The following is a 27,619-nucleotide window of genomic DNA, read 5'->3' on the forward strand; positions in this document are numbered from 1 at the left end:
GCCTGGCAATAGCCCCACCCGGTCACCTCTGTGGAACCAGCTGGGAGCCGGAGGCAGCAGGGCGAGGGAGGGCAGCCGTGCCAGACGCACTGCTCCCCAGCCCTCCTGCCCGCTGGTGCCCCCTGCAGCAGGCAGGCCCCGGGGGTGGGGGAGGGGGGTGCAGAACCACCCAGCTGGCCACGGACTGGGGCGCTGGGATACAAACAGACGCCTACAGTGGGAAGCCGCAGCATTCGGGAGTGCAGTTCACTGCCTGGTGTTCTGGAGACCGCACGTGCCTGACCCACCAAAACAGGCAGGCACTGCGGTGACGGTGCACCCGGAAATGCAGCCACTTAGAAACAACCATTTGTTAGTGTTTCTTTCAGTTCCCGGTGCGATGCCGTGGGTTTGAAGTCGCCCTGTGAGCACTCAAGCCTGGTGGGCTAGGCCACTCTTTCCGGAGACGCCACAACCAAACCTGCCCCACGCGGCCCTCTGAGACACGGCCCACTGGGAACCGGGTTCTGTTTTCCTGCCCCTGCCCGGGGCCACCCTGGGACTGCTCCCCTGCCCCTGATTCCCAGTGACTCACTGGCACCCTTGTGAGCAGTGTGGCCCTCGTGGGTCCTCGTGGGCAGGCCGGTGCACTCTGAGCATGAACTTTACACTTGACAATGAATGCAGCATCTGCCAGCCATAACAATAAAGTTTGTGAGATTTCCGGCCAAGATGGAGGTGCAGGTACACACACTGTGCCTCCTTGCACAACCAAAACAACAATAAATTTTAAAACAACAACCAACCAGAACTGCCAAAAAATGGAACTGTACGGAAGGCTGACAACCAAGGAGTTAAAGAAGAAACACTCACCCAGACTGGCAGGAGGAGCAGAGACACGCAGCTGGGGTGGAGGGGACTGTGGTAAGGCAGCGGCTGGCAGACCCGGAGTCACACTTTCAAGTGCAGATAAACTGGGAGGAACAACCAGGGAGTGAGACAGACTTGAAACCCAGGTTTCCAACAGGGAAATAAAGCCTCAAACCTCTGACTGAAAACACCTGTGTGGGTTGAGGCAGCAGCAGGAGAAACTCCCAGCCTCACAGCAGAGTTCATTGGAGAGACCCACAGGGTCCTAGAATGTACCCGAACCCACCCGCCTGGGAATTAGTGCCAGAAGGGCCCAGTTTGCTGTGGGAAGTGGGGGAAGTGACTGAGAACCAGCAGAGCGTGAAGTAAGCAGCGCTCTTGGACCCTCCCCCACATGCAGCGTCATAACACAGCCCTGTGGGTTGCCCCACCCGGACGAACACCTAAGGCTCCTCCCCTTACTACATAACAGGCACACCAAGACAAAAAAAATGACCCAAATGAAAAAACAGATAAAGCTCCAGAAAAAATGCAACTAAGCGATGAAGAGGTAGCCAATCTATCAAATGCACAGTTCAAAACACTGGTAATCAGGTTGCTCACAGAATCAGTTAAAAATGCTCACAAAGGAAAAAGCGAAGGCTATGAAAAGTGAAATAAAGGAAAATGCACAAGGAACCAACAGTGACAGGAAGGAAACTGGGACTCAAATAGACGGTTTGGAGCAGAAATAAATAAACTTTCAACCAGAACAGAATGAAGAAACAAGAACTCAAAACAAAACAAGGAGAGGCTGAGAAACCTCCAGGACAACTTTAAACATTCCGACATCTGAATCATAGGAGTGCCAGAAAGAGAAGGGCAAGAGCAAGAAATGGAAAACCTATTTAAACAAATAATGAAGGAGAACTTCCCCAGTCTGGCAAAGGAAATAGACTTCCAGGAAGTCCAGGAAGCTTAGAGAAGTCCAAAGAAGGTGGACCCAAGGAGGCACACACCAAGGCACATCATAATTACATTACCTGAGATGAAAGATGAGACCATCTTAAAAGAAGCAAGAGAATCACCTACAAAGGAGTTCCTGAAAGACTGTCTGCTGAGTTCTCAAAAGAAATCTTGCAGGCAAGATGTTGGAAAGAAATATTCCAAGTCATGAAAGCAAGGACCTACATCTGAGATTGCTCTGTCCAGCAAAGCTTTCATTTAGAATGGAAGGGCAGATAAAGTGCTTCTCAGATAAGGTCAAGTTAAAGGAATTCATCATCACCAGACCCTTTTATGAAATGTTAAGGGACTTATCTAAGGAAAAGATGATCAAAAATATGAACAGTAAAATGACAACAAACTTACAACTATTATAAACCAAACCTAAAAAAACAAAACAAAACAAAACACCAATGAAGTAAGCAAACAACTAGGACCCTAAACAACAGCCAGGGTCCCGCAATTCCTGGGAGCACATTTGTTCCAATGGGTGGGACCACAGGCTGGGGCTCCTCTGGTTTTCCAGGAGCTGGAGCTAGAGCTTTTGTGTATTTTCTCAGGCCCTGCGGGTTGGGACCCCCGGGTTCCTGGGGGAGGGGCCTGGCTCCATGGAGGAAAATGACGCCAACTGGGGCGTCCTCTCTGTGACCCGCGTACTTCGGGCCTGCACCCTCTGCACCATGGGGTTTCTGGCAGGCAGGCTCCGTCTCCTCCAGTGCAGCCAGCGCGGAACCTCCGCACGCGGCCGCAGGAGGGCGGGGCTGGGGAGCCGCTTGCACTCCTCCCACCCGGCTGCGCGGCCTGTGCCCGCCCCTGCTCCTGGCCCCGCCACCTACAGGTGCGCAGCCGCGTGGGTCGCCCAGGCAACCGAGTGTCCCGTAGGGGTCCTCCCTGGGTTGGCGTCGGAGGTAGATCAGCAGAGAAACAGATACTGGCGGCTCCTCACCTTGCCTCCCGCTGATGTCACCGCGTGGGATTTTCTTTTCCCCTTTATATTGAATTTATTGGGGTGGCCCTGGTTAACGTGCGGATTTTCCGCTTCGTGGGTGGGGGAGGGGTGGGCACCCTAACCCGTGTGGCTCAAGGGCCACTGCGTTTCCCAGCTGAGTCGCGAGCGGGCTCCTCGCCTTCCAGCTCCAGGACGCTTGGAGACGGGCGGATTTTTTTATTTTGAAGGAGGGGAGGTAAGCGCGTGCTGATCTTTGAAGAGGAGACCTGGAAACGGACATCAGGCTTGCCTTGGCAGCGGGAACCCTGCGCCGTGGACACAGACGACCGCCACCGGTCACAGCCGACAGGGAGGGGAGGTGCACAGTCCTCGCCCGGAAGGGCCGGCCTGGTGGACAGACAGACGGCGGGGGCTCGGGGGAGACTGGGGACAGGCTGCGAGCGGCCCGGTTCCTGGCGGCGGCCCAGAGAGCAGGCACCTCCCTCCCCCGGTGCAGGGGCAGCAGCCGGGGCAGCCCAGCCCCTTCCCCGGGACCCGCCCAGGGCCTCACGGAGGTGTCGCCCACCCTGGCCCGCCTCGCTGCGCGCCGCACCCCGACCTGCGTCGCTCTCCGGGTTCCTCCTCCTCCAGACCCCGAGGCTTCTCTCCCGCGGAACCCCGCCGCCGCGCGACCTGCGGCGCCCCGGAGGGCCGGCCCGGGGCAGCTGGTGCGCGGAGCCCCCTGCTGGGGGCGCGCCGGGAGAGCTTCTAAGACGCGCAACACCTGACTACTCAGGGCGCTGACCTCTTTCCCCTTAGACTGTCCGATAAAAACAGTGACACCAGCCAACACAGCAGTAGTCGTCTGGTGTGAATGAGTCAAAATGACACTTTTTTTGGTCAGACAGGCAAGAAAAATTTTTTTTGGTGCGGCTTAAGTTTAATTAGTTTACATATGCCATGAGATGAAAAAGGTTGAAAACCGCTGTTTTATGCCTATGCCATGAGCTATTAAAAATCTGTACCTGTTTGAGTTTGAAACGTGGACACCACACACTAGAAGCAAAAAAACGGTGCGGGGAACCAGCGGGGATGTAGCGAACAGCAAAAGGCACCGACCGCTCTGTGTAACCTCAGCTCAACCGGACCCTCAGAATCCCCGCCTGCGTGTGGCTGGGCCAGAGGGTCTCCACAAAATACTTCTTTTGAGTAAAGAGCTCCATTTCTTCCTTTTTTAAAGAAATACCTCGATCAAGTTAATAACGAGGCTAAGTTTTCAAAACACAGTTACATTTTTCCTCCTTTACTTTAGGACCAAGAGGAGATTTAAAGGGAGGAAACTGAGAATTTGCATTTTGAGAGATCTTCCTGAGTTTCCTCCGCTTTTCTCTCTTTAGCGCCTTTCCGAAGGGTGGCATCGCCTGCGTGATGCTCACGGTAATGAAATTGTGCGTGCTTTCCCGTCCGCTGCGGTACCACTTAGTATTTGCTCCCACTCAGGAAGACAGCTGCGATGGCTGTCCCCTCTAAAATGACAGCCAGGTGTCTTCAAATTCCTTATTTAATGCCAGTCATCCCAAGATGTTTAATTTTTCAAAGTCATCACCTACAGTATATTGCACATTTAAAACTTTCTACTCTCAAAACAAGGCGGTTTCAGATCTTCCTAAGTTGCCATCCCGCCACGCGGTCTGCAGGGAAAAGGAACCGAGACACAGGGGTGCATTATTCTTTATTATAAGCGATCGGATAACGGTGCAAGTGCGCCTTGGGAGGCCGGCTGAAGCCTCGATATCACAATCGAAAACGTGACTGGAAAGAAGTACCACAGTTCTGTTCACCATGAATTCGAACTTGTCCTTAACATTCGCCAGGGGCACCCGATCCGGCCATACAGTTCGGCTGTCAAACCCTAACCAGGAAAGACAAAGTCTGGAATGCATGTTATATTCTGCTTTAGCTACTAAATACACCAACAGTCAGGACACATGAAAGTCAGCCAGCGAGAAAAGTCTAGCAGGTGATACTTATCAAATGCTCACGTGTGGCTGTGGGGTGTTCAGGTCCCGAGAAGGCAACAAACAGGATTCTAAATGCTATGTTGTATCCCAGCTTTTTCTGACTTGCATGGAGTATAAAAAAGTCAGTGTGTTGAACAGTGACATCTGTCTAGCTCCACAGCGCTGGCAGGTTTTACAATATCATCTAACCAACACTTTGTACATGTCTCCCTCTTTTTTTTTTTTTACAAGAAAAATAAAAAACATGCTTGAACCACAGGGTAAAGGTTCTGGTCTCGTGAGTGGGCCAAACGTTGTTACTTTCTGTTGCACCCCTGGGCCACGGCACCCGGGCCTGCTCCATGCCACGGGGGCGTTTCCAGGCTCAGCCTGTCCACTCGGCTAGCTGCCCTATGAAAAGAGGGAGTGAGATTTTTTGGATGGTCTCCTTCAAGGAATGAATGCAAATTAGCCCATTTCTAAGTCTGAAATCAAATAGTGCATTACAGCTTCCGACAACTTTTCCCAGTAAAAATGATCACTTAAAAAAGGCTGATTGAAATGTGACCTCGTTACGACAACTGAAGGATTAGCTTCCCTCAATTCTAAAACGCTCTGGGCCTCACACACGCCCGAATACAGGCTTTTGGTGAGACCTTGGCTGATCGCCAGGTCTGTGTACCACTTTCATTGTTTATTTCTCAAACAAGTAACTCAGGTTTGCTGGGATATTTTGTCCTGGGCTCCCAAAGCCGTATGGAAATCGAGGGTTTTACGTCACATATGAACAACCAGTTCTGGTGAATTCTGTGAAGGTGCGAGATTCCCCGAAGGTAATTATGACCCAGAAAGCCGGGTTTGCGCTCTGGGTTGGACGCCAGGCAGACCAGCCGTTCTCTCACAGAACTGCACTCGTGTGAGGAAGACCCCCCCCCCGCCCCCACATTCTCACCTCTTCCAAGGAAAAGGGGAGGTGGAGAGTTAGGGGAAAGAGACGCAAGGGGGGAGAACAGCTTGGGGACATGGAAGATAAGCAGCGTTTATCTAAGGAAGCCTCCACTTGTTACCTGCTTGCTCGGAGAGGAAGTAAGTTTCAAAGCAGAGGTAATTAAGAAATCAATGACATTTTTTAGGCTAAAGAAAGATGGTGTGTTTTGTTTTACTTTGCAGGCTCTGAAACATGGAGCTGTCCACACGAGCAGGTTCACTGTCAGACCCCGAGCCCCAGAAGGCTGGCTGTCCCTCGCTCACATCTGATGCCACAGCCCCTGACACTGCACCTGGGGCACACAGGCGCGCCACCCACCGTGCATGAACCAATGAACTACAGGGTTACCTAGGCACTAAACAGGCCGCCCGGTCTTCTTGTGAAATGCAGTATTGTCTATCGCGCATAGGAAACTTCGGGCAGAGAACAATGGTCATTACAAGAGGTGACAGTGGTCACTCACGTGTGTCTTTTTCACACCATCCTTTCTACCTGGAGTGCAAGGTACCGAGAAGCAGCTGCTGTGGGCACTATGGCCAGGAGGAGCCGAGACAGAGTGAGGGAAGACACCTCCTGAATTACGGAAGAACCACCCGTTACAGACATAATTACCTTCTTAAACTGTACATTTCAAAGAGGGTGTGAAATACTTTCCCAGGCAACGCGGTGTTTAGTGGGTGGGGCTTACAATACCTGTACCTAGACCAGAGTACCTGGGAATTTGGGGACCTTTCCTCCTTATGGTCCAAGGGAAAATAAGGACATAATTTTAATGTGCATTTTAAAAAATGCCCTATTATTCAGTACCACTGTTCTCCAGAAATTAGAGATGATGAAATTATTATTGCCTTCCGTGGGAAGTTACTTCCCAGTACAAGACTTTAGCTTAGAAAGAGGCCACCCAATTCTGGCAGTAGATAATTTACCCTCTGCGGAGACAGGGAGTGGATAACCCACAAACTGGGTCCTGGCAGTGCGCCTCGATTTTCTCCAAAGTCCTCACCATCGGCTCGGTGACCTGCAAATAGTTAACATGCACCGACAGGCGAGAGAGCGATGGCCACGGGTTCTGGGACTAGGCCGGTCTCACCTCGCAGTTTGGGGGCAGAGCTCCGTCTTGGACTTTTGGTTTTATTTATTTATATTTTTGCAGTGGTAGATTGGGAGGCAACATGACTTCCGCTTCACAGTTTAACTCTGTTTAAAATGAACCGTTAAGATTAGCACAGTCGTCCAGCTGTAAGTATCTCGACTTCGAAAATAAAGCTGATGGGGCGTCTCTTCCATAATCGGTTGTATTAGATCGGTTTTCCTCCTGCTCGTAGCCCTGAAGGCGAGACTGAAATGACGCGAGGCGGACTGCTTTGCTTTGTCTGAAAGCCTAACCTGCCCGGCGCTGCTGGGCCTGGCCTTTGCTACGTGAACGGTCTTCGCGCGTCCCTGGCAGGCCACACACGGCGCCTCTTCTGCCCTGCGCCCTGCAAACACCCCCCGGCCACACCCTGTGGACCAGGTGGCCTCCCTCCGCCCCACCCGCACACGCAGCACCGCGTCTACCACTGAACAGGCCCGAAGCACCTCCTTTCCAACCGCGCTGCGCTGGCGTCCCGTTAACTAGCGAGCCCCAAAGCAGCGGTGACGAAGTCGTGAGCAGCTCGTGTTGTGCACGGGGCTGGCACCCGCGCTCGGCCCCCTGCCAGCCTCGGCCTGCAGCAGCGTCTGCTCCGCGGGGCCGCGGGTGGGGGCGGCTGTTAAGACACCGAGGAGATGGGGTTGTGTGGGGAGCCCATCTGGGTCAGCACCTTGTCCAGCCACTGCAGCGGCCCGTGAAGGTGGATCTCGATCCAGCAGGGCGTGCTCGTGACGTCCTGGCGGTGGTACTCCGCGCCCCAGCCCTGCAAGGCGAGAGCGCACGGTCAGCCTGGACAGCCGCAAGCGGAGGCGGAGGCCAGGCCTGGCGGACACCCCCCGCACCACCCCCCAAGCAGCTCCTGGGACCTGAGGGGCCCCAGCCCCCCTCCCTGGACGTAGGGAACAACTTCTGCATCGAGCAGACGCGGCAGATGAGTCCCTGTAAGTGCCTTCCTGGTTCACAACCAAGCACGTGCGGACCCAGGGGGCTGGGCTTCCGCCGCCGCGTGGGAAACACCAGCACACCAGCTTCCCCTCCGCAAGGGAAGACCTGACCTTGACCCCGAGTGCACCCCCTGAGGCTTCAGGCAGCATTTCACACAAAATGGCACCTATAGGCCAGCGACCATGGGAAAGTTGCGACGAGGGGGCTCAGGGGCCCTTGGTTGCTCTGGGTTTGATGACAGCTTGTTTCTCCCTCTCTGCCCTTCGCTCTCCGAACTTTCCCATCCCCATTCGTAGGCGAGGCGGCAAGTAAATCAGTACATAAACATATAAGTTTGTCCATTTTTCTCTAATGTTACATGTCAACGAAAAGTTATGTTTAAAGGAAGGGAGATACAGTCAAGCACCTTGGGTCTGTGTTGGGAAGACCGATTGACACTCTGTGGTCACCTGCAAGTGGGACTCGGAACACCAACCAGGCTGGCCAGGCAGTGCGTTTGCGACCAGAAACTTCCAGTGAACCTTGGACGCCACCCAGACACCGCCCCGGCCCCAGAGGACCCAGAGGACCCAGAGGACCTCGTTCCCCTCTCAGTGAGGTATGAGGCAATGGGGGGGCGGGGGGGGGCTCTCCGCAGCCCTGCACCAGGGACTTGGCCTTTCTGCGTTCAGCANCTGTGTTGGGAAGACCGATTGACACTCTGTGGAGTCACCTGCAAGTGGGACTCGGAACACCAACCAGGCTGGCCAGGCAGTGCGTTTGCGACCAGAAACTTCCAGTGAACCTTGGACGCCACCCAGACACCGCCCCGGCCCCAGAGGACCCAGAGGACCTCGTTCCCCTCTCAGTGAGGTATGAGGCAATGGGGGGGGGGGGCGGGGGGGCTCTCCGCAGCCCTGCACCAGGGACTTGGCCTTTCTGCGTTCAGCACAGAGGAGCTGCGTTTCCCAGTGAGCCAACCCCTCCCCGGGCACGGGACGGGCTCGGCCTCTGGGCACGGCCTCCAGGAACCCTCTCCTTCTCCCCTGCCATCCCCACCCTGGAACCCCGTCATCTCTTCTCCGTTTAAACTCCAACCCTCAGTGAGCCGCCCAGGCTCACAGAGCTCACTGCTGTCCCCACACTGGTGACTCCACCATTGCCACCTCCACTGCAGCCTCCCCGAGCCCAGACTCACCTCACCTCAGCCTCCTCAGTTTCTCCACTTGGATGTGGGATGAACGCCTCAAAGTCAGGCTCACTGAAACGGAACTCTGAACCTTGTATCCAAACCCGACCCGCCTGCATCTCCTCCAGCTTGGCTGACGGCAGCGTCCCCGGACTCCTCTTCCTCATGCCCCACAGCGAGGCCACCCAGGCCACCGGGTCAGACCCTGCCCCGCCCCACTGGCCTCTCATCTGAGTGTTGCACCAGCCTCCCAGCTGGGCTCCTACTCCTGCCTGCATAGGACTTGCCCTCCACACAGCGGCCAGAGCGCCTTTAAAAGGCTAAATCATCATGAAAAATCCGATGCTCAACTAACTTGCAGTGGCTCCCGCCCTCTAAAGATTTTACTCATTTATTTTTAGACAGAGGGGAAGCGAGGGAGAAAGAGAGGGGCAGAAACATCCATGTGTGGTTGCCTCTCAAGCTCTCCTGACTGGGGACCTGGCCCACAACCCAGGCATGTGCCCTGACTGGGAATCGAACTGGCAACCCTTTGATTCTCAGGCCTGCACTCAATCCACTGAGCCACACCAGCCAGGGTGGCTCCCCCTTCCGTTTAGAGTAAAACCCAAAATGCTGGCCAGGGCTGACAAAACACTGTGTTCCCGGCTGCTGCTCCGAACCCAGCTGCCCCTCCCTCCTTCTGCCCTGGGCACATCCACCCTCCACCCTGGCTACAAATTCCTGGGTACGGTCCCACAGGGCTTGCCCTTCCCGCCTGGGCACCCACTGCTCTCCCCTCAAAGGCCCTCCGACTTATTCCGCCTTATCCCTCTTGTCCTTTGAGTCGATGTGAAAATACCTAAGACAAGCCATACTGACTCCCCAGAAGGACGCATGAAAAGATGGACATGGTGTCAGTACGTAACAGGGGGTCTGGCCTGATTGAGGGCAGAAGGGAGGGATGCCCTCCCCAACGTGAGGGAGGGGCTGCAGGACACCCCGTGGCTGCGGAGTGAAGCCACAGCAGGGGCAGGACTCCAGCTCCGGGTGGGGCAAACAAGTGGGCACCTGATGCCCCTCCCCGGGTAGAGAGCAGGGCTTCCATGTGCGGCCAGAAGACCCTCCCGCCCGAGTCAGGGCCCTGGTGGCTGTGCAGACTGACAGGCACAGTGGACGCCGGCCCAGACTGGCTGGGAATTTGGACACTTCCACCTTGCGTGGGGTTTGGGGGCAGAAGAGTTAAACAGGGGGCAGGCAGGATCCATCTCTTCCGTGTCCCCTTGCTCACCTGGTCAGGGGCTGGACCCCACGCCTGGCTAATGGTGGCCAGCAAGACACTGTGGCTCCCTGCCACGTGGCACAGGTGCCGGACCGCTCGCATCCCCATGCTCTGAGAGCGGCATACGGATGCACGGGCGCGCGGGGAACGTTCACCGGCCCTGCAGGTGCGAGCAGCCTCAGCACTGCAGCCCTTGGATGAAACCCCTTGCAGGGTGGGGCACAGTGACCTGGCAGCACCCCTGGTGCTGGGCAGGGAGGCAATGGGGATGCTGACCACGCGGTTCAGGGGCCGAGAGTTGGAGGGACGGAGACTCCTTTGTGTAACGGCCTTGGGCCCCAGGAGGACAGCTAAGAACGGAGCCCGGAGTCTGACCTGGACTCTGCTACGGTGGTGGCTGGCTTCTCTCTGCGTTTTGTGGAAGGGATTGGCTTGGAGCCGGGGAGTCCCTGCTCCCCCAAATTGGGCAGCCTTTTAATAAAGACCTTCTCCCTTACCCACCAATTTTTGTGTGATGCTTGTGTTTGGCGGCGGGGTCCTGAATCCCACTGCTTTTGGTAACAAATGCACCCAGGCCCTATTGATAAACAGGCTAAGACTTCGAAATATTAGAATTATTTGCTGTCACTCTGCAAGGGATGAAAAGAGCTCCCATGTGCAAACCTGGTTGCAAACCCCTCAGGTCTCAGACCCTCACACCCACGGCAGTGGGAGCTGCCGTGGGAAGGTCAGCAAACACTCACAGACGGAGTCCTGCTGCTCTGTCGGAGTTAATCACGCCCACCGCCGCGTCCCTGTCCCAGATGTGCTTCTCGGAAAGCACCTGACTCCCAGTGCCTCGACGTAGAGTTGGTTCTGTTTCGTAGCTCATTTATAAATATTACCTCCTCCATTTGCCTGCACGGTTTCTGAACGTGAGAGGGGTCCCTAATTTCATTCAGGCCGACTCGTCAACATCTGTGACGTTACGATCGAGCTCGGCAATTAGAGGGATGGAAAAATCAGTGTAGCACTGAGTCCCGTAGAGTCCCATAAAAGCATTATTGTCACCCTGGCCGGGTGGCCCAGTTCGCTGGAGCATTGTCTCATACACCAAAAGGCTGTGGGTTCGAGCCCCAGTCAGGGCACAAACCTGGGTTGCAGGTTCGATCCCCAGTTGAGACGAGTGTGGGAGGCAACTAATAGATGTTTCTCTCACATCAATGTCCCCCCCCCTGCCTAAAATCAATACACATATGCACAGGTAAGAATTAAAAAAAGAAGTGTTATTGTCACTTTATCTTCTGGATGAAAAAAACCAGATAACTATTGTACCTGATGTTGTTTTTCCTCCTAAAATATTATGCTTAAGAATTTTCCTGTAACTGCTAAATCAGAGCTCGCCCCCACCGAGGCGCTCTTCCCCAACACAAGGAAACAGACTTCCAAACCTCCCCGCTGCCCCCTGTGCCCGCCGCCTTGGGCCACACCGCCCAAAGACGGCCCTCCCGTCCCACACGGTCCACCTCCCGAGGTGACGCGGGCGCCTCTCACCTTCACGAAGCTCATTCGGATGGTGCACATCTTCGTGAGCTCGTACACGACCTCGAAGCCGTGGTGGACCGACTGGGCGAGCAGCTGGGCGAAGAGCTGGTTGTTGAAGATCTTCAGGCTGCAGCCGCTGGGGATCTTGCAGACGGTGGCGGGGTGGAAGCCGTGCTGGTAGTTGCAATTGCGGCTCTGCACGAAGATGCTGCTGTCGCTCACGCACTCGGCGTAGACCTCGCCCCCGACGTAGTACAGGTGCACACCTGCGGGGCGAGATGGCCTTCCCACACCTGCGCCACGGCGCCCTCCTCTCCCTGGCCTCTGTGGCCCCAACAGAGGCGGCTGCCTGTCTGCTCTGAGGTTGGTTTCCTCACTAGCATCACTCACAGAGGAGTAAGAGCGTGACCCAAATTTTCCCACGGGAAAAACCTAACGGACTTTTTGGCCACCCCAGTCACAGCGCCTGGCGCAGGGCACCCCGGTCACTGCCACATGCGGTGAGTCAGGACGTCTAACTCCCCAGCTTCGGGGCCTCCAGAGGCGCCTCCACCCCGACAGGGAAGGGCCAGCCAGGATGCCTCTGCTCTGGACGTCATCGGATGTAGCATCTCTGGGTAACTCAAAATGACTCACAGTCCTTCCGATCACTTCATCCTGCTTTCCCATCTATCACTTTGTCCGTCTTCCAAACACGCACCCGAGCCCCAACCCCACGGAGGCTGGCTCTCCAGCCCCGGGCCACCCCACCGGGTTCCCCGGTTCCCGGTCCCCAGGGCTCAGCCCCCTGCATTACCCTTGCCGATGTGCCGCCGGGTGTTCTCGATGGTGGAGTTCCTGTTCACGTTGGAGAGCAGCCCCAGGCAGAACCGGCTCCGGCTGCTGGACGGGTCGGTGAACCCGTCAACCAGCACGCTGCGCGAGGTGGCCTGGAAGGTCTCCCCGACACGGCTGTTCAGCTCGTAGTAGGCCACGGAGCACCAGTGCTGCGGCTCCTCGTAGCAGACGGGCCGGAGGTCTGCGGGGGAGGGGGGCGCAGGTCAGACCTGCCGGGGAGGCCCGGCCTCGAGCGGCTCGGTCGGGAGATGCAGCACATTTGGACGCCTGTGGTCACGCGGAACGCTGGCTGCGAGACTGAGCCAGTGGCCTCTCGGTCACTTCGCACCTGTCACTGTCAGGGACACTGTCTGGGGCAGCTTCCCTGGGGACACACCTGTGGCAGAGGCTGTGGCCCGGACCGGTCCCAGAGCCGGAACACTTGCACCTGCGTTTACGAGCATCGAGGGGGCGAGGTGACAGGGACATGAAAGGACTTGGCTGGAAGGGGGCCGGCAGTGGCCTGTCTCCACCTGTGAGACAGCCCTGGGCCCACACTGTGTGCCGGCTGAGCCCCTCCCTGGGTGGGGACACGGCTTTCTCACCAACTGGGGACTCACCGGGGATGTGACTAAAGCCCGGTCAGAAATGCCGGGTAGGACTTTAAATTCTCTAAGAAAAATGACCGCCCCTAAATAAAATAAACTCTCGTTCCCTTGGGTGTACACATGGAACACTTAGGTGCTTCTGACACAGAAATGTGAGAGCGAGCCACGCGTTTCATTAGGAAACCCGGGAAGGTGAGGTTTCCACCCCAAAGTTTTCAGTTCCGTCACCAAGCAAAGCCGGAGTTCCTCTTTCTTTGTCGCCCACACTCTGTCGCTGCCTTGCTGCTGACGGCGCGATCTTCTCTGTGAACATCCTCGTCACTCTCGTTCCGGAGGGTGTTCCTCTTTGCAGACTCACAAAACGGGAAAATCGGGGGTTGTCGGACTTACAGGAGGTCCCGGACTCACACAAGCTCTCGCTCCGGGACGCTGCAAGCGGTAAACTCAGGGTGCATCGCCCGGGAGCCAGTTAGGAATGCAGACCCCGGGCCCCACGCCACACCCAGTCGTGGAAAACTGCAGCCACACAGGGCGCCACGCACGGGCTGCACGGGCTGCACAGGAATGGAAAGCAGGGCAACGTTTTTTCTGGTCCTACTGTAAGACACGGGTGACGTTTTGGGGATGCTCATGTACATGGACTTCTGAGAGCAGCCCTCTAAGACGCCACTCTAAATCTGTTGTAGAAACGGCCCAGCCGGTGTGGCTCTGTGGATTGAGAGCTGGCTACAAACCAAAGGGTCGTGGGTTCAATTCCCAGTCAGGGCACAGGCCTGGGTTGCCGGCCAGGTCCCCAGTAGGGGGCATGTGAAAGGCAACCACACATTGATGTTTCTCTCCCTCTCTTTCTCCCTCCCTTCCCCTTTCTCTAAAAATAAGCAAATAAAATCTTAAAAAAATAAATCTATAGTAAAAACAGAAATGGCACAAAACCACTAGCATCTGAAATGCCCCAATTCCATACCAAACATCAAGAACTATGAGTCCAAATGTCGGATTAAAAAAAAAACAAAACTGCTGGATCCTGGGAAAGAGGATGAGAAACCGCGCCCACGCCATGGCACCGAGGCCGACGCTGAGATGCAAATCACGGCCCTCTGCCCCTTCGAGCACTTGCTGAATCGCAGGCCAGCACCCCCCCCCCCCCGCCCCAGTTTTGACTGGGTTTTGATTTGCTTTACTTCGGGGCATAGGAGGCAGCCTTGGAGGACAGCAGTCAGGCTGCGCCGCTACCTCTGCTGGGCATTCCCAGCACTACGTGACCATCGTCTGTGGCATCTATGGCTGGCCACTCTAGGTCCCCAGGGCTCCCATGACATGATAAGACGGGGGTGGCGTGTCGACTGAAAGAAAGCAGTGAAACAAAAAGTGTCGAACTGATAAACCCACAAAGCCAGCTTGACCCAGCTTTCCTGGCATCTGACTGCTCGGCTCGGTGGACAGTGTTCTCCCTCAAGAGAAACCAGTCACACGATATGGCTATTAGTAAGTGACACTGTGAGTGTCCCGCTGGCAGGTGGGTGTCCCAACTCCGCACCAAAGGCTTGGTGAGTCCTCCCTCTGACTCAGGCGTTACCACTGAGTTCTCTCGGCTTCATGAGACTTTCATGCTGGGGACTGTCCCCTTTGCCGGTCCCCACAGCAGATGAGTCTGTTGTCCGGCTTTCAACACGGAGGCAGCCAAACCTTCTCTGAAATGAGTTTCATTTCCAGCCCCTCTGTTTCCGTGGAGGGCGCGGGGGCCACGGAGACATTCCGTCTCTGAGACAGTGCAAATCTGCCCCCCAAACACAGGCCAGCCGAAACCTGATGTGGACCCGAGCCCCAGGCACGCCGAGGGGGTGCTCTCCCCACATAGCGGCTGCTTGATGGGACAGTGGCCATGGCTGGGAAGATGGTGACATCTTATCAGAAATCAATTCCTTGAGTGACGGAACCCCCTGAGGCAGAAGGAAAACCCTCCGGCAAGCAGGTCAGAATTCCCGGCTCTTTCTGTGCACCTTCCCAGGGACGGTGCGGAACAGCCTCCCCACGTGAGCGGTAGAGTCCAATGGCCTAAAAGCTGGAAGCAGTCTGCCTCTGCTGACTTATCCATTCAAGTAGTTCTCACACTCCAGGGAGCCTAAAGATCACCAGCAGGGCCCTGGCTGGGGTGGCTCAGTGGACTGAACGCCGGCCTGGGAACTGAAAGGTCGTGGATTCGATTCCCAGTCAGGGCACATGCCTGGGTTGCAGGCTGGGTCCCCAGTAGGAGGCGTGCGAGAGGCAACCACACACTGAGGTTTCTCTCCCTCTCTTTCTCCCTCCCTTCCCCCCCTCTCTAAAAATAAAGGAATAAAGTATTTTTTAAGAACCACCAGCAGAACTTGTTACAAATGTAGGATCCTGGCCAGACCCCCAGACGTTCCGAGCGAGCAGGCCAGCACTGGACGTGGGGCATGGCTTTCACTTGCTGCTCCTCAGCTCGGTGTCTGTCACCCCAGCTCCACCCCAAGTTCAAGACGCCTGTGTCATCCACTAAGGAGCGAGTGGCTTAGCTTCTCTGCCCGACACACAGAAGACGCCAGGGCTGACAGGGGTGGGGACCCACAGTCATGTGATAGTGTGACAACTGGGACAGCGGGTGTGTCGCAAAGTGGGTGACCATAGTGGGGTTGGGGGAAGAGCTAAACCACTCAGAGGGGATGCGAGGTGACTCCCTCTTTACCTTCCCACAGGCTCTGAATTCTGTGAGGATGGGGCCACTCTTACTGACCCTGTAACTTTCCTCCTGACGCCTGAGGGCAATGCTCCGTACATGGGAGTTCGGTAAGGGTCTGAGGAATAAACGAACCCGCAGATCGAGGAAGGAGGTGGGTCACCACAGGCCCGCACAGGCATTTATGCCGCGGATGCGCGCGTGGGCCGGGGATGGTGCCCTCTCACACTCAGGGGCCCCTGACATGGCTCCTTCACTGTCCGACTTACACCGGCTTCACAGATGTGCTCCCAGGTGTCCCACCCCAGGGCGCGCGCTGCGGGCTCTCCCCTCCCCAGGCCTTCTCAACCCAGCAAGTGTCTGCTGAGCCCACCGGCCCCGGGCCGCCGCGCGCAAGGGCAGGCACTGACCTGAGTGCGAGTACGGGCTGCCGGGCTCCGAGGGGCTCCCGGGGGACGGCGGGAAGGGCGGCCCGGGCGAGGGCGGGCCGGCGCGGGGCGGCTGCTGGAAGGAGTCGGGGTAGGTGGCGTTGCGCGGCAGCAGGGGCTCGCTGTGCAGGGAGGCGCTGCGGAACTTGGCCAGCAGGCTCAGCTGCGCGTCGTATTCGCTGTGTCGCGGCACCAGCACCGGCGGCAGCACTGCGGGGGGGGGGGGGGGGGGGGGGGGGGGGGGGGGGGNGTGAGGGGCGCGGGCGGTGCTCGGCCACTCCCCGCGCGCCCCTGGGGACCTCTGGCCGGCAGTCCCTGCGCCGCCCGCCCGAAGGGTGAGCTCCTGGGCGGCAGGCTGGGGGGGGGGGGGTTGTCCCCGTGAGGACTGCATCGCAGGTGCAGTGGGACGATGTACCAACAGGTCGGCAGAGAACCGCGCGCCGCCCGCGCTGTGCACAGCAACTCGCACTCATCCACCCCAGAAATCGGCCAGGCGGCTGTCTCCTGCCTCGGGCGGACGTCATCGTCCCTGTCTTCCCCTGACTCAGCCAAGCAAGTGCTTTCCTCGAAGTCCAAAGGGGCTCTATCGCTTGCGATAACGTATGCGACCTCTGAAACGTCCCCCTTGTCTCCGCCCGGGGGACACGTTGACTGATCTAGACGACCAACCCAGGGTTGGGCTCAGTCGCGCTGCTGCCGGGAACCCAGTTCTCCTGAGGCCAAGTCCACGCAGACGGCGCCTGGTCGCGCCTGACCTGAGACGTGAGCAATCCCCGGTCCTCACCGGAAAGATGGACAGGCCACGAAAAGGGGTTAGTAAAAGACACAATGACGGATGACAGAGGTGAGCGAGGGAAAGGGGACCACCAGCAGGGAACTTATCAGTGAAGCTCATTCGCTTCCGTCTGTCCCTTTGGGGTTGCGCACTTTAAAGAGAACACGAGTTTCCTCAATCCCGATTCTGTCCGAAAACCCAGGAGTCGACGCCATCCTCAAGGGCGAGCGCCGCCCCCGCCACCACGCCTGGCAGAGAGAAGGGATTCCGCGAGGGCCCCGGCGGTGTGACCTGTGCCCAAGGCCAGTGCCGGCCGAGAAGCGGGGAGAACAGAGGGGCCGAGGGACCAGAGACACAGCCGCAGGGCGTTTCCCAGACCGAGCGGGATCTCCGCCGCACAGGGCCGCGGGAATGGAAAGAGACGCAGACCGAGTCGCGCCACCTGAATGCCGAGCACCCAGACAGGCGGAGTTATCTGAAAAGCCCGGGAGGAGCCCTCAAAGTCACCTACAAAGACGTGCGAAGCGAAGTGACTCCAGGCTTCCCCTTCACCAGTGCTGGGGCTGGGAGGCAGTGGGTGGGACCCCCCTAAGGAAAAGTAATTCTTACCCCCCATTCCACAATGCGAACCAACAGAACTGCCCCCCAAAACCCGTAAACTATAAACCAAAATATAAATATTAAGGATGGAGAGGAGGGCGCGAGGAAGGAGGCAACATAAATTAGCTGATCCCTCGCTTCTTATGTTACTAAGTCGGTGAAATGACCCGAGGGAGATAAATTTGGAGATGGACGTATCAACCTGTCACTAGAGTTATTTTTAGAAGCTGTCGTAACAACAGAGGGAAGGAGAAGGAGAACTAAGCAGGAATGATTAAGAGGCCGTTTCCGGAGGTGGACCGGGTGACTGTCCTTTGTACCCACACTCTTGGTGGCTCATCACCTGCAAGTGTCGGTTAAAAACTTCCATAAAAAGTCATCGTTTCCAAGTCAGCGGGGAACAAGGACGCCGATCCCAAGGCCTGCCATTCATCTGACACGATCAGGCATCCCTTTCTTAACAAGCAATGCCTTTCAGGTCTACGCGTAGGAAGTAACCTCAGCCAGGTGACTGAACCTTGGAGACGGGATCGGGACCAGCGAGCGTGGTGGAGACCCCCGACTCCTTCCCGTCAGAAGCCCTGTTTGTGCCTGCTGCCTCTGACACCAGAGAGTGGACGCCGCCCATCGCCATGCAAACGTGGCCCGGGCGAGACGCCTCCGAGGTTCCTTCTGCACACCCTAGGAATCTGCGGGAAGGGGGAGGTGACTTGCCCTGTGAGTCCTCTGAAAGTGCGGGCTCGGAGAGCAAAGGACACAGGGCCGAGTCTCTGACACGATGCCAACAGAGTTTGAAGGAGCACTGGCTGGAGAGGGCCTGGGTCACGGCGGTGACGCCCTTGTCCCGGGAGAGACCTGCAGCTCGTTCCTGAGGTGGATGAGCAGGAGGGCGCCTCCCAGCCCGCAGGCTACTGGGTGAGGAGTGCGGAGGGCGGACCCCTCCGATCCTCTTGGACGCAGAACGGAGGCGCCCAAGAGGAGAAGGACTGCGTTTTTCTTTACGGACACAAATAGCTCGATACCGTATTGTGACCATCAGGGTAAAACCAAGGGCGGGGGCTATTTGCCAAGAAAGCCAGTCCTATCGTTCCCGTGACTTGGCCAGACTGGCTGGGCCTCGCTAGACCTGAGCTGACCCTATATTTAAATGCTTTCCCCCTGAAACACAGCTGTCGTCGTCGTCCACGAGGGCCGCTACAACACAGAGATGGCGGACCGGGCTGCGGATCAGCCACGGCCGTGGACTCCTCCCAGTGCCGGAGGCCCAAGTCCAAGGTTGGGGTGCACCTGGTGAGGGGGTCCTCACTGTGCCCTCCAGGTGGGCTCTCAAATTAATGAGGGCTCCAGTCCCGTTCTGTGGAGTCCCTGGCCACCTGGGCAGAACCGGCTCCGGATGGACACGCCCCGCCCCTGAGCCCAGCTGCCAGCCCTCGGGTCTTCCCCACCTCCTGCCCACCTCTCTTCTGGGGGCCGGGGTGGTCCCGGCCGGCACCGCAGCCCCTCCGGAAGGTCCCGGCGACTCACCGGGCGTCTCCACGCGGCGGTAGTGGTAGGGGTTGACGCACACTTCCTTCTGCTTGGAGCCGAAGGGGAACTCGCAGCACTCCAGAGCCTTCAGCTCGTGGTGCGACTGCAGGTCGGGCCAGCGCCACACGCGGCAGTAGATGACGTGCGGCAGGCCCTTGCGGTGGGACACCTGCAGCCGGCCGTCCAGGGACCTCGGGATGGTCACGCACCTGCTTGGCTGCCCCGGGCAGCTGAGGGCGCGCTCCAGCTCCTCCATGGCCCCTCTCTTCTTCTTCAGCTTCTTCACCAGCGAGTCCACCGCCTTCTCTGCCCACTTCTCCTCCTCATCTCCTTGCTTCCAGCCCAGCAGCCTCTTCACGGCCGGGCTGGTGAAGGAGAAGAGGGAGCTGATGGGGGTGCTGGGGTGCATCGGGGCGGGCGGTGGGCGTCAGGGACTGGACGAGCTCCCCTCACGGCCCGCAGCCCCTCAGGGGCGGAGGCAGCAAGGAACCCCCCATGGATGCCCTAGGTCTTCCTCCTCTTCGGGACCGGCTGTCACCAGGCTGGGAAGTGGGTGCACTTTCTCCTGAGCCCCGGAACAGACTGGCTGACTCTGAAAATCAAGACAAGACTCCCGTTAGCTTCATCAGGATAGTTTTCAGAAGAGGTTAGAGTTTAACACAAGGGAGGGAATACCCAAGTGTTTTAGATTTGAAAATCAGCCAACGAACACACGGATGAGCAACAAGTTGATGCTTCTCTCTCTCTCTCAAATCAATAAATGCAAATGGTAATAAACATAAGGCCACACTCCGTCACTGGGCTGTGTCCGCGGCCTTCACCAGGCGCCCTGTGCCAAGGCGGACCGTGGAGAAAAGGACCGTGAAGGGCTATAAAGTTCTCCTTTTTCGCTTGGCAGCTTGACTCACTCTGAGTTTTATTTGGAAAGATTGATGTTGTGGCTTAACAACCATAAATTGACAAAGCAGAGTCAGTCACCGTATCCAAGCTCCGCTTATTTAATCAAGACAGGCGGCCTTGAAGCAGCGGCTGAAGACGGGCAGGAGCCTTCGGGGGACTAGTAGACGGAACGGCCCGAATTCCTGCACCACTGGGACTTCTGCTTAGTTTTACACGGGGTTTGTTATGAGTAAATTTTGGCATAAATCTTTAGCGTAGCGCAGGGTTAGAAGAAACTCTTTTTTTAAATCTTCACCCGAGGATATATTTAGAGAGAGAAAGCAAGGGAGAGAGAGAGAGAAACGTTGGTCGGCTGCCTTCTGCGCCTCCCCAGTGGGGATCTGACCCCAAGCACGTGCCCTGACGGGGGATCGAGCCCTCAACCTTTTGGTGCACGGAAGACCTACCAACCAACCGAGCCACCCGGCCAGGGCCAGGAGAAAGCTTTTTATGAAAATGTTCAGCAGAGTTAAACCAATTACACCTTTTAAAAAACACTTTGTCCTTTTGTGGCACACGTGAACTGGTTACTAACGTTCTGAGGCACACCAAAAAATAGATCTTTTTTTTTTTTGCCAATCTGACACACACGGAGAAGGTATTACTTTGATTCACTCACACCAGACAGCTCCCGTCACGTGGGCTTCGGCTGTTTTTCATTGGACGGTTGGAGGGAGGAGCGGTCAGCGCCCCGGCTGACCGGTCAGGTAGCACGTGCTCCATGATTCCCCGGGCCCCCGCTGGCAACCGCGGGTCTAGGTTAGTGTCCCCTCCACAGCCCCACTCTCTGAAGGGCGCCCTGGACCCCCCAACCCCTGGCAGCCTGCTCCCCGTGCTGGGCTCTCCGCTCGCTCCCTCCACCCAGTGCTGACTCAGCGAGGCAGGGCTGTTTTCTCTGGCAGTGGTATTCCGGCGGGGAGAGGAACATCCTCTTTTAAAAGTAACACTTGCTTGTACACGAACACAAAGGAAAATGCGCAACTATCTCCAGAAAGATTATGATTACTATTTTAATCCTCACCTGAGGATATGTTCTTTTTTTAAAAGATTTTATTTATTTATCTTTAGAGGGGAAGGGAAGGAGAGAAGGAGAGAAATATCAATGTATGGTTGCTTCTCATGAGTCCCCTGCTGGGAACTGGCCTGCAACCCAGGCATGTGCCCTGACTGGGAATCGAACCACAATTGTGTGGTTCGCAGGCTCGCGCTCAATCCACTGAGCTATGCCAGCCAGGGCTGAGGATATGGTCCTATTGATTTTAGAGGAAGTGGTGGGGAGAGAGACAGAGAAACATCCATTGGTTGCCCCTCCAGATGTGCCTTGACTCGGGATTGAACCCGCAACCTTTTGGTGTACAGCATGACGTACCCACCAGCTGAGCCACCCAACCAGGATGAGATGTCATTTTTATTATTGACAGGAAGTTACACTTCAACTCAGTCCCCCTACATCCTCATTGTCGAAGTGAAAAGTGCCAAGAAAAAGGAAAACAATTTCAGAAATAGATCAGAGGCAAAGAAGAAAAAAAAAGGCACATTCCTCATAAAAAAAAACAGTACCTTCTCAGTAATCTCCACCTGTCGGCACCTCCCTGAGCATGGAAATTAAGGCACCGGTTTCCTCCCCATCAGCATTCACCACGACTACTCACACAGTCCGCAGGCGGGCGGGGGAGAGGTTTCAGAGCTGATCCCACATCCTTCCCCTGTGACCCTGGGGTCACACAGGGGTCGGGGGAGGGGGGTGCAAGGCTATCGGGACAGAAACGGAGGGATCTGCCTGCGGCCACCACCGCGCCGGCACAACCTCGACGGAGAACAAGCAAGGACACAGAGGGCCCCAGCTGCCAAAACCGATGCTGCCAGTCCCTGTGGAAAACGTCTCGCGGGACCTGTTCCCCACCGTTTCCAGCTCCGTTCAAACAAGCCCCTGATAGATTTCCAAGTTCACAGCAAATCAGAGCAACAGACTAGGAGAGGGAAGAGGAGCCGTGACCAGCTGGTACAACGATAGGAAAGCAAAGTCAAGGCTGGCAGCTTGGCCCCCAAGAGAAGGAACCAAAATAAACAAACAGGCAAAAAACCCCAAAACAGCAACAAAAAAAACTATTAAAAATCAGATACCCAGTCTCAAAAGCCCCAGAGTCCAAAGTCGTCGCATCTGGGAGCCACCTGCCTCCCTCTGAGCTCCAGATGCGCTTACCATGCAGTTTCTGAAGGTGCTCTTGAGAGAGCAGATCCACGAACAGGACGGTGGTGGGGGTGCTGGACACCGGACACAGGGGATGGCCACGTGCGCAGGCGGCTGTCCCTCTGCGGGGTCCCCTTTCAGCAGTGTCCCCTTGCACTGGAGCAGGCCGCCTTCATTCAGCCTCCCCTCCTCACGAAGTCTTCCTAGACGAAGGGGCCCTGTTGGTACATAAACAAAAAATCAAATTAAATTAAAATCAGACCACCACTGACTTCCCTCCTCCAGGATTCTTTTTTTGAATCTTATTGATTGATTGATTTTTAGAGAGAGGGAGAGAGACATCGATTTGCTGTTCCACCCATTGACACTCTCATTGGTTGATTCCTGCAGGTGCCCTGTCTGGGGATTGAACCCACAACCTTGGCGGATCTGGGAGGCGCTCCCACCCACTGAGCAGCCCGGCCAGGATCACTCCAGGATTCTCAGATGCACTGTGTCCCATGGGAGGAATGGAGCCTCTGCCAGAGTCAGGAGAACAAGTGGGGCGCAGGGACTTCCAGGGCAGGAGGCCCTGCTCAGTGACGTGCGGTGTGTACAGGCCCACTGAGGGTGGGTCAGCAGGGGTGAGCCCTAACATTGCCTGCAGACAGTGGTGGGGTGGACGGACGGCCACGTGTGGGCTCAGGCCCATCGATTACAGCAAGCAGCCGGCGGGGAGGACGGCGTCCACGCGGGGGTGGCTGGGCAGGAGGCCTGGGGACCCTCTGTGTCTTCCAGTACTTGCTGAAAGTACTGGGCCCTGCGCCCAGGCCGAAGGGAACCCCGGCCACAACCCACCTGCCCACGTGCTGGGCCGGCCAGGCTGCGTCTTCCTTGTGAGCGGACCTGGAGGCTTTCACATGAAACAGCAGCTTCTACGGGGCTGCTGGTGGGCAGGGGTCTCAGGATGAGCCCCCATGGCCTCTGGACCAGCCCTCTGCTCAAGTGCCACACTGGCTCCCTTAGAGCTGGCCGTTAAGACCTGTCACACGGGGAGGCCCCTTCGGATTTTATCTCAGAGTGGACCACGGGTTCCGTGGCAGGTGTGGCACCGAATGACGCCCTGCGGACACGGCACTGGAGGGAGTGAAAGGACAGAGGGAACGGCCCCCTCCCCCACCCACAGAGAAGAGATAAATCAGCACAAGGGTAACTCATTACGAGACACGGTGTGGTGAGAGTGGAAAACCGCCCCTCACGGGGGGTGCACGCCTGAGCCGGGTCATCAGAGAGAGGCCCGTGAAGATGGATGGCACCTGCTCGGGGTCAGAGACAGGAGGGCGAAGCTGAGTCTGAGGATCAGGTGCTGGGGGCCTGGTGGGGGACAGGGCAAGGCTGTCGGGCCCCGCGTGAGTGAAGGTGAGTGAAGGTGCAGACCAGCGGAAAGCGGGGGGTGTGGGGGAGTTACAGTTCACACTTTGCAGCACCAGCAGCCGCCGGAGCAGTGGGCAGACAGACAGGCCCGCGGTGCCCCGGGGGCCGGAGGCTGACAGCGGGCGGGGCAGGGCGGCTGGGCAGCAGCGCCAGCATGGGTGGGCCTGCAAGGTGAACTTCACCTGTCCGGTGCTAACAGACACCTTCAAACCTCAACGACCTCACTCAGCACGTTTCTGAAGAGACATGATTTACGGGGACACTTACTTTAAAAGGTCAGTTCACCGCCAAGCGATAGTTCTACCGTCCAGCCCCTTCCTCATGAGGTGGACTAGACTAGCAGAAAAACCACTGCTGTGCTTTTAAGTTTACTGTTTGCTTTTGTTCCGAGTTAGGCTAATCTTTCCACTCACTAGCAACGGGAACTGAAAGACGGTAAGCCCCACAGCCTCGAAATGTAACGATTATAAGAGGTTCATGCTCTCACTGCGTGGCTCCACCCACCGTTTCCCACTGGACATGGTGCTTCTGGCCCCCGCCCCCCCCCCACGTTACGGGCCACACACAGAGAATCCACACTGAGCCTCACGGAGCTTTATGGCTGCATGTGATGTGTTTTGCAAATTAAAAAAAATAGCTTCCTTATTCCCCATAACCTTTATCTTCCCTTAAATCAGAATACATGTTGTAGATCAGTACCATTTCAGACATATGAAGCCAGAAGACAATGAAATTGCTGGTTTTTTGGTTTCTGCCAGATTTAAGTTAGTTCGCAGCTGAAGGGCCAGAGTGACCACGTCCTGAGCACCGTCTCTCTGCTCTGGCAAAGGAGTGGCGGTCTCATCCATCAGAGCTAAAACTGTTTGTGAAACTGAAGTGAAATATTCTGATATTTATAAAATAGCTTCTGGACAGACGTTTCTCTCCTCCAACCGATCCCACAATTAGGAAGGATAAACAAGTTTACTGGTTGTTTATCCACTAACAGACGCTCTTGGCAGGGCTTCCCTAAAACCCAAACCGCTGGCTTCCTCGCCGTTCCTGGCCGGGGGCCAGGCAGGGACGCAGTAGCTGACTTCTCGGCATACTTGCTGATCACTCGTTAACTGGGGGCAGAAGAGGGAAAGAAGATTTAAAGAAAAGTGGAACAGCTGAGACCAACGTAAAAATATTGATGGCGAACATGTGACTGTTGTTGATTACTTAGGGTTTTACCTAAAATGTGTTTACATCTTTGATGTTTAGTAAATGCTGTGCTGATAAAAAAAATGAGCTTGCTCTGCTCAAGGAAGGAGCTGTTGGCGTTCCCTGAAACTTCGCTGGAAGCCAAAGCTGGGGCGGGGGACACTCCCGACAAAGGCAGCTGGCCAGTCAGGCAGGAAGGCCAAGGGCGGCTGGGCCCCACCCGAGTGGGGCTGGAGGCTGTCTTCGGGAGGACGCTTCTCTGCCGTCAGTGAAGGTGGCTGTGACCACTCAAAGTGGTTTTTTTATTATTTGAAGCTTCTGTCGTATTATATTGAACATGCCCCTTATTTATAAACGATGACATCATCTCCTTATCTGCAATGTCCTTCTCGGATGACTGTGGACTTGAAAGTGCTCCAAAGTCTTGGTCATGGTCTCCTGCAAGCACAGGGGGACTTGCAGAGTGACTCGTCCCTTCGGAGTTTGGAGAATGTGTCTGGGTTTTCCTGCTACTTCCTTCTTACATCAAGATCACTATTTTTATAAAGTGTAAACACCCATGGCATGCCGTCCCACGGCCGGGAACCCTCAGGCGGGGGGTGAGCCTGCCGCGTCCCCATCTCAGCCACAGAGGAGGCCCTTCAGCCGCCTGTCATGACCGAGGAGGTGGCGTTATTAGACGTCTGTGCGTTCCCAGCTACCCTCGATTGTTCCCGCTAAACCTCGCCTCCCCCAAACCACCCCAGAAATCGGGCAGGTGCTGAAAAGGGACCATACGGCGGATGCTGGGAAAGCAAGTCCACAGGCCCCGGGCCGGGGGGCTCCGTTGTTTGGAGCATCGCGGATGTGCCAGGACTGCACGTTCGAGCCCCTGTGCACATACAACCGATGAATCAGTAAGTGAAACAACAAGTCGATGTTTCTCTCTCTTCCTTCTTGTCTCTCTAAAACCAATAATAAAAATTTAAAAAGAAAAAGGAGAAAACCACAGTGCCTGGAGGGTGTGCGTGTATCTGACTGTGAATTGCTGGGTAAAGAGTCCACACGCAAGTTTATTCCCAAACCAGATTTCACACCGTTCGCAGGTCATTTCTCTGAAGGGCCAGTTCCAGCCCAGAAACGCGGCAATAGGCTGCTCTCCACGACCCTTTCCTGTCCCCCCTCCTGCCCCCCGCCCCCCGTCCCCCGCCCCTCCCCCCTCCCCGGGCAGGGGCAGCGGGCGCGGGCGGGAAGACTCGTCAGCAATTAGCCCTCCTAGAAAAGCCCTCCTCGCTCCCCTCCTTGCATCTCAAAGCCGGCGTCGCCGAGTCTCCTGTGCCTGCTCCCGGCTCACCCCCGCCCCTCCGCGCGGCGCTGGCACAGAATGGCAGGCGCAGGAAAAGACAAACATCCAGCTCCGACTCGCCCGGCGACGCCGAACAGCACTCCCAACGCCCCTTCCTCCCCGCTCGCCGCGGCCCCGCAGAGGTAAGCCGAGCAAACGCCTCGGGCGGCCGGGGCGCGATCGGCCCCCTCCCCGAGTCGGCACTGCAGCCACCCCCCCCACTCCGCGCGCCCCACTCCAGCCGAGGCGCACGGTAGCTCAGCCAGAGTCTGGGTCTCGGAGGGGCCCAGGGCGGGGAGCCGAGAACCAGCGCAAATCCCTGCCCGCACCCGAGCCCCAGCCCGTGCGGGCCCGCGCCCCCACTCCTGCGGCGGGACGCCGCCTCCTCTGACAGGTCCCAGGTGCCCGCAGCCCGGCAGCAGCCCCCGGGAGGGCACGCGCCATCTCCCCGGAGCAGCCCCCTTCGGACCTTGTCTCACGACTCCCAGCCGCACCCCCCAGACAGGCGCGCCAAGAAGTAGGAGATGGAGAGCACAAAGAACGGAGCCACCCACCACCAGCCTCGGAGACTTCCCCGCGGTGGGAAAAACTTAAGCCTCGCAGGCACTCACGCACGCAGGCCCCGCGCAAAACGCGCACCCCTTACCTGTCTCTGCGTGGCGCTCATCCCCCCCGCGGTGGGTCCCGGCAGCCCGATCCGCGCGCCGAGCACTCCCGGCCTGGCTGCGCGCGCCCGGGGCGGCGGGGACCGGATCAGCGGCCCCAGCCGGCGTCAGTCAGACTGGAGCCGTGGAGCCTCCGCGCCCGCATTAGTGCGCCGACCTGGAAGGCCGCCAGTAGCCCTGCTCCCTGCCCGCCCCGCCCGCCTCGCACCCGGCCGCCGGGGGAGCCCGCGCCGGGGGAGCACCGCCCGCCCGGCCACGTGCACGGAGACTGGAGGTGGGGGTGCCTCGCGGAGGCCCGGCCTGCCAGACCCCTGCCGGGCGGACCCCTGCCCCGCTGTCCCTGCGTCCCCAGGTGGAAGCGCGGGGTCGGCGGGCATCTGTCACCATCGGCAGGGGCTCTTCTTACCTGGAGCTGGAGGCCGGAGGAGGGGGGTCACCAGAAGACCCCCATAAAAGGCCACCATAAAAGTCCGGCACCTGGGTTTGGACCCCCACCCCCCACCCCACGACCAGCCCCGCCACTGCGATGGTCACTTGCCGCGTGTGCTCTGCAGTCCAGGGGGTTCCTTCGCCCACGTGCCGTGCCTCTGAGCTTCGTCTGCGTGGATGCAGGCAGCAGAAACCCCGGCCACTCCGAATGGTGAGCGACGGTGGAAACAAGTCCCAGAACT

At 57.2% G+C, this 27,619-nt stretch overlaps 1 protein-coding gene across 1 annotated transcript; it reads right to left on the minus strand.

Moving 5' to 3' along the window:
* Positions 1 to 4,476: 4,476 nt before the first annotated feature.
* SMAD9 (SMAD family member 9) lies at positions 4,477 to 26,949 on the minus strand. Its single transcript, XM_037057662.1, has 7 exons — positions 26,930 to 26,949; positions 22,374 to 22,579; positions 19,229 to 19,823; positions 16,312 to 16,539; positions 12,576 to 12,797; positions 11,789 to 12,045; positions 4,477 to 7,644 (listed from the first exon to the last, which is right to left on the minus strand). The coding sequence occupies exons 3-7, from the start codon at positions 19,638 to 19,640 to the stop codon at positions 7,501 to 7,503; spliced, it is 1,263 nt and encodes a 420-aa protein (XP_036913557.1). The 5' UTR covers positions 19,641 to 19,823; positions 22,374 to 22,579; positions 26,930 to 26,949; the 3' UTR covers positions 4,477 to 7,500.
* Positions 26,950 to 27,619: the final 670 nt, after the last annotated feature.

This window comes from Sturnira hondurensis, unplaced genomic scaffold (genome assembly GCF_014824575.4).
Source record: "Sturnira hondurensis isolate 20B ecotype Veracruz unplaced genomic scaffold, ASM1482457v3 Scaffold0009719, whole genome shotgun sequence".
NCBI lineage: Eukaryota > Metazoa > Chordata > Mammalia > Chiroptera > Phyllostomidae > Sturnira > Sturnira hondurensis.